Below are 13,288 nucleotides of genomic sequence, written 5' to 3'. Positions count from 1 at the left end.
TTTTAATGTCACTATTAACTTTGTATGTTCACAAGTTCCATAATGAGATTTTCAAAGAGTATTTTTCATCTGGGCATTTGCTATTGAGATGTGCAAAAGAGCTGAAGGACGGTTACCCATCACAGGCCTCCCATTCACAAGGCCAGCCAACTCTGAAGAAACTGTGGCAAGCGGTGGGAGATTTTCTTTCCCCCTAGCTTACAAATACATTAGGAACCCCATAGACCCTGTTCAAATGGTAATTTAAAGTCACAGCTTCTGCCTGACGAGCACCTTTTAAACAGAAAACATGCCAATCGCTCTTCTCAGCAGTGAACGTGACAATCCCTCTGATATCAGTGGGATGTTTGTGCTCTTTTACTGCATAAACTATGTAAATCAATGATTAGTTTCTTACATTGTCCTCAAATTAATCCCAAGAACATTTTTTAAAATTTCTTCTGTAATTTTGCTTACTGTGTTCTTGTTTTGGACACCTAGCCATTAACTTGATTGTATTCCAGATCTGATTCAGACGACTTATGCCGAGACAAAACAGCTGCAAAATGATTCTGTTTCATCTTCTGAACACAGAATTTTTGTGACATTAGTTCATGTAGAAAAACAGTGAAAGTACCAATTCACTATTTGACAAACAGTAGGGAAGCACAAATTCCCCATTGCCAAAAGAATTATCTGCAAATAGCAGCCCTCGCCACTATTTCTTTCTTACTGTGATATTTTTCTTGACAGCAACAGAGTGAAGAACCATCCTTTGAGACATGTCTTGTGTCATTCTAGGGAGTGGTAAATTTTTAAGTTAGCAAGTTAAATACATAAGTTGTTAATTAAATGATAGTTTGCCTTTTTTATACCATTTTAACTATTTCCATGAGACGTCAGCTAATAAGTAACTGCTTAATTGGCCCAAAATGTACTGGTCCCGATGTGCCCCAATTAAATGAAATCCACTGTACTTACCTTACAATTCATTCTTCCTTTTGATTTAAGCTGACACACTGTTTTACAGGTACTAAATTATCCTTTGTAACTCAATAAGTGACCAATATGTAGGAATCTCAGCAGTTTGGCCATTCAAATGAAGTTGCCTTTCAGACAAGCTCATTTCTGTCCTTGCACATTGTTCACAGCTTCATGCTGTAGTAGGGGTCATTTGATTGTGAATTAAAAGTGGGCAGTGAAGACTTACGACAATAGGTGAATACAATAGGGTCTTTTAAGAGACTCTTAGATAGGTACGTGAAGGTTAGAAAAATAGAGGGCTATGCGGTAGTGTAACTCTAGGCAGTTTCTAGAGTGGGTTACACGGTCGGCACAACATTGTGGGCCGAAGGGCCTGCAATGCGCTGTAGGTTTCTATGTTCTATGTTCTAAGTTTTTAATGAAGATGAGGTTCCTTCCAAATGCAGATGTAAATGCAGCACCCATTTCTATTAACTGCATATAACTCCATGTTAAGGGTGGAAATGGTCTTTTGGCAATACTGCTATACAATCAGAATCTACTCATTATCTGAGATAACTGTTATCTTTCTATTTCTATTAGGAGCACTTGAAATTTAGCTCGTAGCTTCTTAGTGTCTTGACTGAATACCAGAGGTGATTGCTGCCCCATTGTTCTGGTCTTGTTACGTTACACTAGATTCAGATTCATTTATTTATCACATATACATCAAAACATACTGTGAATGTATCATTTACATTAACAACCAACACACTCAAGGATTTGCTGGGAGCAGCCCGCAGTGTCGCCACATATTTCAGTGCCAATGTAGCATGCCCACAATGTTCAGCAGAACAGAACAACACAAACAGCAACAGTAACAGCAAAAGAAGCCCTTTTCCCACCCTCTGACCCACCAAACCCCTCACACGTATATAGATGGGCCTCCAACTGCAGGATGGGCTGCCTGTGGGTCTCCAGTTCATGGCCCTGGACTTGGCCTCAGAGCAGCTTACTGCTATTATATTTTGGCTGGGGGAAAAGGACACATTTTTCCTAAAGAATGCTACAGGCTGATGAGTGTATCCCACATCAAAAAAAAAAGGAAGAATGATTATGAAGGAAAATTGAGGGAAAGCAATCTTGGCAGTTAAGCACAAACCCAATTTCATTCAGTACACCATTTCTTTCAGACTGGTATTATTAATTGCAAGGAAGTGGTTGTTTCACACTTCATCTTAATTTAGATTGAGCTCCTTAGTAGATATTGTTGGCATACCTTAACTATCAGAATCAGGTTTTATTATCACTGACATATGTTGGGAAATGTGTTGTTTAGTGGCAGCAGTATAGTGCAATTCATAAAAATTACTATAAGCTGCAAAAAATAAATAAATAGTGCGAAAGAGGAATAGCGAGGCAGTGTTCGTAGACCATGGGTGGAGCAGGATGCTCAGACTCTCCTATGCCTGCAAGTATGTAATTTCCAGGGAGATACGAAAATAAAGGATTCAGCCATATGATGAATGCCTTTGACATGATGCAGTCAGGAACAGGTACTGCTCTCTTCAGAGGTTCAGAGTCACTCCAGATAGTAATATCAACTTCTTGTTACACTCACGACCTTCAAAGTAAGAAAAGCATCCCAAGGTGTTTTACAACTTAGATATTACTGACTGAAGTGGTCAAAGATAAACAATGTTGAAGTGATTTTAAAAATGAATAATTAAAAAATGTTACTCTGCTTTGTTTTAGGAAATTCAATAAGGCATACTTAGTTGAGATTTGAAAAGGGAAACTACAAATATCTTGCGGCTATTATCTGAATGTCTGCGATCAAATTAGACTTTTGAGCTTTCTTGTGCTCCTGTTTTTATTTTACAGAGTCTCTGTGGACCAATATCCAATGCAGTGCTTACCACATAGAAGGAACTTAAAAATTTATTTAAGTCTGTATTGACTTCTATTTTTACACTTATGGGTTTACTCCCACTCCCATACATGTAATGTAGCCTCTAATAACAGTACAATCATTCTACAAAATTATTATAAGTCAATATATTAGTAGTTTTCTCCCAAAGCGCAAATACATCGTCCAACCTACTCACATTCTGTGTGACAGTTACACTTTTTTTCTGAATCAGAAGATTTTGGGATCAGGTTTAACAAACAATCTAGGAGTGCACCGCAGTGTTAACAGAGACAGATGTACGTAAACTCCTTGAAAATTTTGAAGAACAGTGGATAAGATCTTCACCATGTTTCATTGACATTTGAACAATCTTGCTGTGCAAGATATTAGCTTAAGTTGGATGCATTACAATTGTGAATGCACCATTGGGATGCCCTGAGGTTCTGAAAGGATTCAAATGCATGTTTATCCCTGTACCTTTGATTTCATTCTTTACGTGCCTCTGTCATTGTGTCCTCTTAAAATCTTAAAGCTTTCATGTGAATAATGGAAAATGTAATAACTGTTCATTCACCTTGATCTCTAGTTTCTCACTATGCATCATGATGTCTTTAGTTTTGAACTTTGGCTTTCCATTTAAGTTTGTCAGCTTTCTGTGTAATGTAACTATAATGTATGATATATTCTGCCTGAAGAACCTTTAACTTTAAACACAGCCAACATCATGCTATCAGCTTTGACACTGCATTCAATTTAAACTCTCAACTCATAGACCATATTGTAGGGCATCAGCAGACCTAACTAGTCAAACATAAACAGGTAGACAGTTGAAAACAGAACCACATGCATCTTCGATCACAACTGTGCCAATCTTTGCATTCCCAGAATAGTGCAGAGAGTAGCAGCAATATTTTATGTTCTCTATATTTGATGTAGCCATTTAATACTTTTTGATAAAATCAGGTTATTATACTGCAAAATTTTAATTCTGAATGTAGAAGTGCTAGGAGGCGTGTGGGATGCAGTGGGGGGGGGGAGCGTTAGTCCTCCATATATTGTTTAAAATAAATGTAGTAATAACTTTATAACCCTCCCAGTTTGTGCTCCCACATTAACAAAGCAGTTCCAGTCTCCAATATTCCTTTCCAGACCTTGTGTTAATTTTATTTTTTTAAACTGCTGTGAGAAAATTATAAATGACCCATCAGAAAAGCTATTTATTATCTTTTGTATGGATTGTCCAAAGTGTAAAGTCCTATCAGCTTCTTGTTATCCTTGTTTCTGTGCCCCCCCCCCCCCGTTGCTGGCTGCAGGAGTCCTCGCTGTCTCTGGTTTGATTGACAGGAATATTTGCAGCACTGAGAGAGAGAAAAAGAAGAGATTGAGAGGGGCTGAATGTGATGTCAGAATGGCGAAGGGTCATTTGAAGGTTAGCTGCCAGGGAAAGGGTTCAGTGAGAGTTCAGGCGCATATATTAAGCAAATGAATCCTTTTAACCCAGTGACAGAGAGGGAGGGAGGAGAGATACCAGCAGAGAGCACTAAGGCATCTTACCTAACATCGGAGGGAAGGGGACACGACAGCAAATACGGTTTAAACTTGAGTGTTTTACTTCATCAAGACTAAACCATGCATTTGAAGAAGCATTTTAAAAAGATGCATTGAGACTCCGAGGCCGTTGAGAGAAGCGAAGCTGTGGAATCGATGATATTATTCTGATTAAGCAAGGCTGCGCCTCCCTTTTTGGGCTTGGTCGTGTCGAGATATTTAAATAGTAAATGAACTATTGGATTGATTACAGGATCACGACTTCAGCAGCTGGGACTGACCATGATTCTGGGTCCCAGTCACAACAACAGAAACAGAACTCAAACATGATCCCTGTTTCTAATTCTGGCCACCTTGTCCTCTTCTGACTCAGTGGTCTTGCTGTGAAGCCTGATGCTAATTTGCAATCTACCGACCCTTGTTTGACTGAAGCAAAGAAAGAGGGAGAGAGAAAAAAGCACGGTGGATTGTTGCCGTTTATTCTGTTACGTTTTGATTTCTGTCCTGTTCCGCAATGTTTGACTGCATGGATGTGTTGACAGTAAATCCAGGACAGCTGGTGGATTTTTACTCACAAAGTCCCTCCTGCATGCTCCAGGGAAAAGGATCGAGCCCACACTGCTTCATTGGGATCAGACACAAAGAATGGCAGAGGCTGCCCAACCCTCAGTGTAGGTACCACAAACTCACTTCATCCACACCATTCTTTTTCCAGGAACTTGTATTGATTTTATGGGAACGTTTGAGCAGCGTGTATCGTGAAGTAGATTTCTTCGATTTTGAGCCCTTCAGTTATTTAAACTTGTTTAAAGCACGTTAGCGAAGGATGCTGAAAACTATTTTAGATTTTCGGCGATAAAAAGTCACCAAACTGCACAAGTTTTTGAAGTAAATGAGGATTAGCAGTTGTTTGCGGTTAAGAGTCAACAATGTAAGTTTAAACAAAGCCGTGAACGCCAGTTTCGAAAGAAATGATCAAGGTTTTGTAAGAGTCGATAGAATATTCATACTGTCGGCGTGCATATCCAGACAAAGTCTGGAAACCGATAGTTGCAGTGCAGTGAAGGCACGAATTCTTGACTAAAAAAAGAGAACATCGACAGGATTAAAGATATTGCAAAGCTCCCCTTTGCTCTACCCGCTTTTTTTTTCATCTCAGTGCAGAGCCTGCACATTCCTGCACTACAGACAGTAATAAACTTCGATCTAATTTGTAAGAAGTATCTTGGCTGCAGAAAATTAGAACAGTTGAAACGTGTTCCTGACTAGAACGTAATAATATCAGCCCCACTGTTTGTGATCGGTGTAGTTACCATTATTTTCCCGAGTTTGTGAATTTCGTGCATTTATGCTAACCACTTTCATAGTGGTAATCAGCGATGTCCCTCGTTCTCCCGTCCTGAATTTTAATAAATAAATTAAATAGAAAATGCACAGTAAGAGATGCTTTGTAATTCGTGGCAGTGTAAATACAAATGCTTTACGTGATAATTGATGTTTTAAATAAAGGCGTAGCAACATACAACACAACAACGGTGTATGCTTTTAACATTTTTATAGTTTCAGGTTTCTGTATTGTAGTTTACTACAGCAAGCCTTATCTTGTTTAATACACTCCTTGTAGCTATTGTAAGTCTTTTGAAAAACTTCTCTCTCTTGTTGAAAAGCACGCACAGAGAATTCTATTAGTTGTATTGTGGAAACGTCATAAATCTCTCATTGGATTACTTTCACGTAACAAAACATCATGACTAAAATGACGCAGGGTTGTTGGAAGTTGCATCCTTACTCTATAGAGCGAATTCTTGCTTGTCTGGATGTTTTTCAGATCACGCGAGAGCCCGTTTAGTATGCTAGCTCTACAGATTTATTTTACCAAGCCCAGCTTCCTTATTCTGACGAGAGAATCATAAATCCGCTTTCCCTTGTCACCAAAAGGAAGTGAATTGTAAAAGTATAAACATGCGGAATTGGTACGTCGCTGAACCCTTCTAAGAACTAAACTACAGAAATGCTTACCAGGCTGATGTTGCCAATAGTTCAAAGTTGCTGGAGAACACAGCAGGCCAGGCAGCATCTGTAGGAAGAGGTACAGTCGACGTTTCAGGCCGAGACCCTTTGTCCTGACGAAGGGTCTCTACCCGAGACGTCGACTGTACCTCTTCCTAGAGATGCTGCCTGGCCTGCTGCGTTCACCAGCAACTTTGACGTGTGTTGCTTGAATTTCCAGCATCTGCAGAATTCCTCGTGTTTGCGTTGCCAATAGTTCGATGCCCTTCATTTGAGAGTGGAATTTGTCACGTAATATTTGAAAATATTTTATTTATTCAAGAGTTGTGTTGAAAGCTGCTATTGTTCTAACATCTTTTACTGGCTGGAATAGTATGAACTAGTAAACCAATTTGAAATATTGTTACTATTGAGCAAAAAAAAATACTGGAAGACTTGGCAGGCCAGTTGGCATCTATGGATGTAGAGGGACAGTTGACACTTCCTTTTGAGACCTTGCATCAGGGCTGAGAAGGTAGAGAGGAGGTGGGCAGTAGAAAGAAGTGAGAGGGAAGGGTGAGGCAGGGGCTGGTAGGTGATAGGTGCAGCCAGGTGAAGAGGAGGATGATAGACAGTTAGAGGAGGGGAGGAGAGAAAGGCAGCGGTTCATGGCTTTGTGGGTGATAACGTAGCAACAGATTAGGAGAGAGGAAAGAAAGGGGGCAGACGGAGCCAGGTTTGGGAGTGACAGTTGGAGGCAGAGATATTAATACCATTATTTTTCTTTAAACTCCAAACATCTCCCATTTACTTTTGTAACTCCTGCCCATTAGCCAATAAACTTCAATTTACAGTGAGTGTCGGGTACTACTTGGGACTTACTAAAGAATTGGCAGACTTAGTAGTTTGGTAAAGATAGAACTTCTAACGAACCAGAGCCGAAAGTCTGTGAGTCCACTGGGGAAGTTGAAGGCCCAATGTCTGCGAATCCTTGAGTTCACTGGAGGCTGGAGACACCTTGTCTTGGGGTTGGAGGACTATGTGTCTTCATGGCTGGGAGGACTTTGTGTCCTCAATGATGGGAGAGAGGAATGGTGCTTGTTTTGCTGCTGCTTATTGTACTCTTTGTTGTTCTGCTGAGCATTGTGGGCATGCTATGTTGGTGCAGCAATGTGTGGCAACACTTGTGGGCTGCTCACAGCACATCCTCAGGGGTGTTGGTTATTTAACGTAAACGACACATTTCACTGTCTGTTTCAATGTACATGTAATAAATTGAATCAGAAGAAAGAACAAAGTGAACTGATGTATGAGAATGTAGTTTAATGTTTGAAAGTGCTTTGCTTTAGAGTATTGATTTCCTTTATGAATTTAACTACACATTAGTATTTTTAATGCTACCTCAAGTACATACAATGCAGAGCAAACACAGTATGGCCTGTTCGGTTTTTAATTAAATATTCCATCAGCTTTTCTGAGAAAGTTATTCAAAACTACCAAGGCATTTCTTTAAATACTTGAGGGCCTAGCATACAATTGGGGTCTCTTGTGTTAGTAAGGTTACATTTCATTCTAGCATATCTTTGCTTGGTTACTACACACCAAAGCATCAACAATTAAGGGTTCAAATTTCAGATGTGGTATTAGTCTAAATAGTTTCCTTTCGTGCAGCAAGGACTGAATAGTGCTGCATGACTTGTAGACCAGGCTCGAGTAGTGCTACTTTGTCAGGCATGCTGTCCTTTGGAAGAGTAGTTAAAGCCAAGGCCCCATCTGCTGGTTTGGGTGGATGTAAATCATCACACAGAGAGGCCGGAGTATCAAAGAAAGGATTTTTTGGCAACTGTACAAAGCCTTGGATGATCTACATCTGGAGCAGCCCCGGACAATGCTTTTTATTCCTGAATATAGAGCCATAAATGGAAATAGCAATGAGGTTTATAGAAGTTTGAAAAGAATTAAGAACATAGGACTTATTATCCTCTTATAGAAAGCCTGCATGAAAGGATTGCGACCTTAAAATTGGATGCAAACTATTCTGAGGGAAGTTAGGAAACAATTCTTCACTTAATCCTGGTAGAAGTATCAAACTTTCTCACATAAAAAGCAATGGATGCCAAGCCAGTTAATAATTTAACATGCACACAACATTGTTTTTATAGCTACCAGCTTAGTGGGGCACTGTGGAGCAAATAGAGTGTAGATACAAATCAGCAATGACCTCTTGAATGATAGAACAGGCTTGAGATGCTAAATACCACAAAGTGAAGAAACAGGGCTACTTCTTGAAAATATCTCCTCCATCGGCCATCGCAACCAAAATGAAAGATAAACTAGTCACCAACCTCATTTGCTATTTATGGGATTTTACCATGTACAGGTTGTGTTGTATTTACTCCCATAGCAAGGATTGAACATGGGTATTTTGTTAGATGCCGTATATGTTAGGATATCTTCTGAGATTTGATTGGGTGCTTTCATAAAACCATATTCATGCATCATGTTTTTATAGAATAAAAAATACTTTTTTTTCAATTGATTACTTTTCTACAATAAACTTAAACTTACTAGGGCACCAGACCATATTAACAGATTTATTTTTCTTGATTTCTACTGTTTACTGTAGCCAGCACGGTGCTCGGGGGGGAGGGGGGGGCATTGTTTGTTGTTGTTGGTGTATGCAGAGTTTCTATTCCTGTTTGTTGCCCTTTTGATGTGGGCTAGATTTTCTAGTTTCATTCAGTGAGAACTATCTGCTGTGTAGTTTATCACTGTGTGCCGTAGGATGCAAAACTCTCCCAGGCTGGCCTCCTGGTCTTATCTATCTGTAGACAAGAGGCTGTCGTGTTCGACGCTGTAGCCTTACTGAAATAGAACACAAGCATCAAATTATTTTTCTTCTCTCATTTTCCAATTTACTTTTCCAAACATATTGGCTCCTTGCTTGGGGGTAGTGTTCCACAAGACCCAATACTCCTTTGTTGGTACATCCTCATAAGGAAGCCTAGTCGGTGAAGCTTAGTCTCATCCAGCATCCATTCCTACTGTTTTAGATAAGAAAGTTCTGGATGGAGATCACAAGTAACTCCCCCTTGTTCCCATTCCTCCTCTGCCACACTACGGTTTTAAAAATTGGAGATGAATTCACATACGTGCACTGAAAATGTTGCCCCATGCTGAAATTCTAATGGTTGATTGGTCAAATCAATTCCATGCAAATTATGTAGCCCAACACCATGCTTTACAACAGGGGTAGCAACCTACAGCCCATGGGCCAGATCCGGCCTGCGAGCGATTTTTTTTTCCCCCCTTATTCTGAGTGTTTCACACGACCACGCTGATGGACATGCATGGCGTCTTGTTACACTGGCCCCAGGTTCCGTTTTGTTCCAGCCCAAACACTGATACAAATAACGGGAAGGCAGACTACCTTATTAATATGAATTAGATACACTCCGTGCACGCGCAGGTTTTCAGATGGGATCGTTCAAATTTGTAAACAGAAACAGCGTCACTGTGTTTTAACAAGAAATCCATGCTAAATATCCAAATATTTACATGTGCTACGATACTTGTTGAATAACTCATGTTTCGAAATAAAATCGAAGAAAAAAATTCCAATTGCAATGAATGCAAAATGCAGGAAGGTAGACACCGAGTGCCGAAATTTCCAAGACAATTGGACACTAGATTATTTCTTCATCGAGCAAGCTGGGAAACCAGTTTGTATCATTTGCCTAGAAAATGTTGCTGTGACGAAGGTGGCAAATATCAGGCGACATTACGAGACCCGCCATAGTGAAAAGAAAGCGGCAATTGTGGGAGTACCAGCTTCAAAAAGGAAATTGTGCACATTTTCCCACTTTTCAAAAAAGTAAAGCACAAGATCCAGGCATTTTTGTGAATATGTTTCAAGAATTGAGAGAAGAGTTTTCTCCTTTGGTTCCTCCCACTTCCTTCAAACTAAAGGTGTAGCCTTCGGCACCCGTATAGGTCCCAGCTATGCCTGCCTTTTTGTTGGCTATGTGGAACAGTCCATGTTCCAAGCCTATACTGGTATCTGCCCCCTACTTTTCCTTCGCTACATTGGCGCTGCTTCCTGCACGCATTCTGAGCTCGTTGACTTCATCAACTTTGCCTCCAACTTCCACCCTGCCCTCAAATTTACCTGGTCCATTTCCGACACCTCCCTCCCCTTCCTTGATCTCTCTGTCTCTATCTCTGGAGACAGATTATCTACTGATGTCTACTATAAGCCCACAGACTCTCACAGCTATCTGGACTATTCCTCTTCCCACCCTGTTACTTGTAAAAACGCCATCCCCTTCTCTCAATTCCTCTGTCTCCGCCGCATCTGCTCTCAGCATGAGGTTTTTTTATTCCAGGATGAAGGAGATGTCTTTCTTTTTTAAAGAAAGGGGCTTCCCTTCCTCCACCATCAACTCTGCCCTCAAACGCATCTCTCCCAATTCACGCGCATCTGCTCTCACTCCATCCTCCCGCCACCCCACTAAGTATAGGGTTCCTCTTGTCCTCACCTACCACCCCACCAGCCTCCGGGTCCAATATATAATTCTCCATAACTTCCGCCACCTCCAACGGGATCCCACCAGCAAGCACATCTTTCCCTCCCCCACATTTTCTGCTTTCCGCAGGGATCGTTCCCTATGTGACTCCCTTGTCCATTCGTTTCCCCCCCCCCCCATCCCTTCCCACCAATCTCCCTCCTGGCACTTATCCTTGTAAGTGGAACAAGTGCTACATCTGCCCTTACACTTCCTCCCTCACCACCATTCAGGGCCCCAAACAGTCCTTCCAGGTGAGGCAACACTTCACCTGTGAGTCGGCTGGGGTGATATACTGCGTCCAGTGCTCCCGATGTGGCCTTTTATATATTGGTGAGACCCGACGCAGACTGGGAGACCGCTTTGCTGAACATCTACGCTCTGTCCGCCAGAGAAAGCAGGATCTCCCAGTGGCCACACATTTTAATTCCACATCCCATTCCCATTCTGACATGTCTATCCACGGCCTCCTCTACTGTAAAGATGAAGCCACACTCAGGTTGGAGGAACAACACCTTATATTCCGTCTGGGTAGCCTCCAACCTGATGGCATGAACATTGGTTTCTCTAACTTCAGTTAATGCCCCTCCTCCCCTTCTTACCCCATCCCTTATTTATTTATTCTTTCTCCCTATTTTCCTCTCACAATAACATCCTTGCCTGTTCTCCATCTTCCTCTGGTGCTCCCCTCCCCTTTTCTTTCTTCCAAGGCCTTCCGTCCCATAATACTTCTCCTTCTCCAGCCTTGTATCCCTTTTGCTAATCAACTTCCCAGCTCTTGGCTTCATCCTTCCCCCTCCTGTTTTCTATCATTCCGGGTCTCCCCCTCCCGCTCCCACTTTCAAATCTCTTACTATCTCTTTTTTCCATTAATCCTGACAAAAGGTCTCAACCCGAAACGTCGACTGTACTTCTTCCTATAGATGCTGCCTGGCCTGCTGTGTTCCACCAGCATTTTGTGTGTTGCTCAGAGTTTTCATCTTTTTTTGCTGATTTTTGCTTGCATGCAAATGAGTTCAAGCTGTTGCTGCTCCATTTGAAGTGGAAGGGGACACTGCATCAGAAATTTTTCAAATGGAATTGATTGAGACGCAGTCTGACGACATATTGAGATCAAAATTTCATTCTGAAGATGTGTCAGTGCTTGACTTCTATAGAAAATATATTCATCCAAGTGGGAAGTATCCCAACTTAGTGAACGATGCAAAAAAGATGGCATCATTGTTTGACAGCACTTAACTGTGTGAGCAATTATTTTCAAAAATGAAGCACACCAAGAACCATTTGAGAACAAGATTGACTGATGCCCATCTGGATAATGTTTCGCTCTTGGCATCAACAAGTCTGACACCCAATATTGAGAAGCTTTCAAGCAACAAACAGCATCAAGTTTCACATTGATTTATCGACTGTTTGCATTAAAATTTTCTTTTTTATTATACTTAATTTACCACCATTCCATGCATCATGTTCATACGTTTTATGTTTAAAGGTTCTTTGTGTCCTTCTAATAGATTCAAAAGATGCCTTGATTGAAATAAATTGCAACTAAACTGAGTTCTTTGATTACTAATTGGCATCCTTGGTTAAGCACAAATGATTTTCTAGCATGCGTTACTCATTAATTTGAGGCAAAACATAACTGGATGAATTAAAATGGATAATTCCCATATTTCAAGTTTTTTTTTATGGCATTTATCTGGCCCACTGTCTGCTCATTAATACGCGATCCGGCCCACAGAGGCAAAAAGGTTGCCGACTCCTGCTTTACAATAAGCAAAGCATTTCTGTGTCATGCTGTTGTTGGTTGCTTAGCTTGTGCTGGGTGTTAGGAGAGACTAGCTCACAATACACAGGACTTGTGCGGCTAGCTATCGGCATATCTAAAAGTAGATTGTACGGATTAGTTAATGTCAGCGGCTGGAATCATCAGGTAAAGTGGGCCATGGCAAATCTAGATGTTTACTTGGGGTTTCTGCTGTAATGCCTGGTTAACCCATAAAAATTAGTGACTGTGTCATTTGACTAAATAGTTCAAAGTGAATTTATTTTTAAAGTATGTATGTATCACCATATACTACCCCGAGGTTCATTTCCTTGCAGGCAATCATAGTAGACACAGAGGAACACAATAGAATCAATTAAAAACTACACATAATGATGGAAAAACAACCAATGTGCATAAGAAGACAAACTGTGTGCAATTACAAAAAAGCAAGTAATAATAAATAATATTGAGAACATAAGTTGTAGAGTCCTTCAAAGTGAGTACATAGGTTGTGGAACAGTTCAGGTTTGCGGTGAGTGAAGTTATACACGCTGGTTTAGGAGC

The 13,288-nt window shown here is 40.7% G+C and overlaps 1 protein-coding gene across 17 annotated transcripts in view; it reads left to right on the top strand.

The window, feature by feature from the left end:
- Positions 1–13,288, top strand: part of raraa (retinoic acid receptor, alpha a) — a 735,685-nt gene that overhangs the window by 581,468 nt on the left and 140,929 nt on the right. Inside the window, exon 1 of one of the 17 annotated variants that reach the window (XM_063037137.1) lies at positions 4,371–5,073. The exons of the other annotated variants lie outside the window; for them this stretch is intronic. Coding sequence (XP_062893207.1) covers positions 4,917–5,073 — 157 coding nt within the window. The 5' untranslated portion in view covers positions 4,371–4,916. Of the gene's footprint in view, positions 1–4,370; positions 5,074–13,288 lie in introns of those variants that run through there. 17 annotated transcript variants of the gene reach the window in all.

Source organism: Mobula hypostoma, chromosome X1, assembly GCF_963921235.1.
Source record: "Mobula hypostoma chromosome X1, sMobHyp1.1, whole genome shotgun sequence".
In the NCBI taxonomy this organism is placed as follows: Eukaryota; Metazoa; Chordata; class Chondrichthyes; order Myliobatiformes; family Myliobatidae; genus Mobula; species Mobula hypostoma.
Note: the sequence above shows the minus strand (reverse complement) of the source record. Positions and strands in the feature narration are given on the sequence as shown.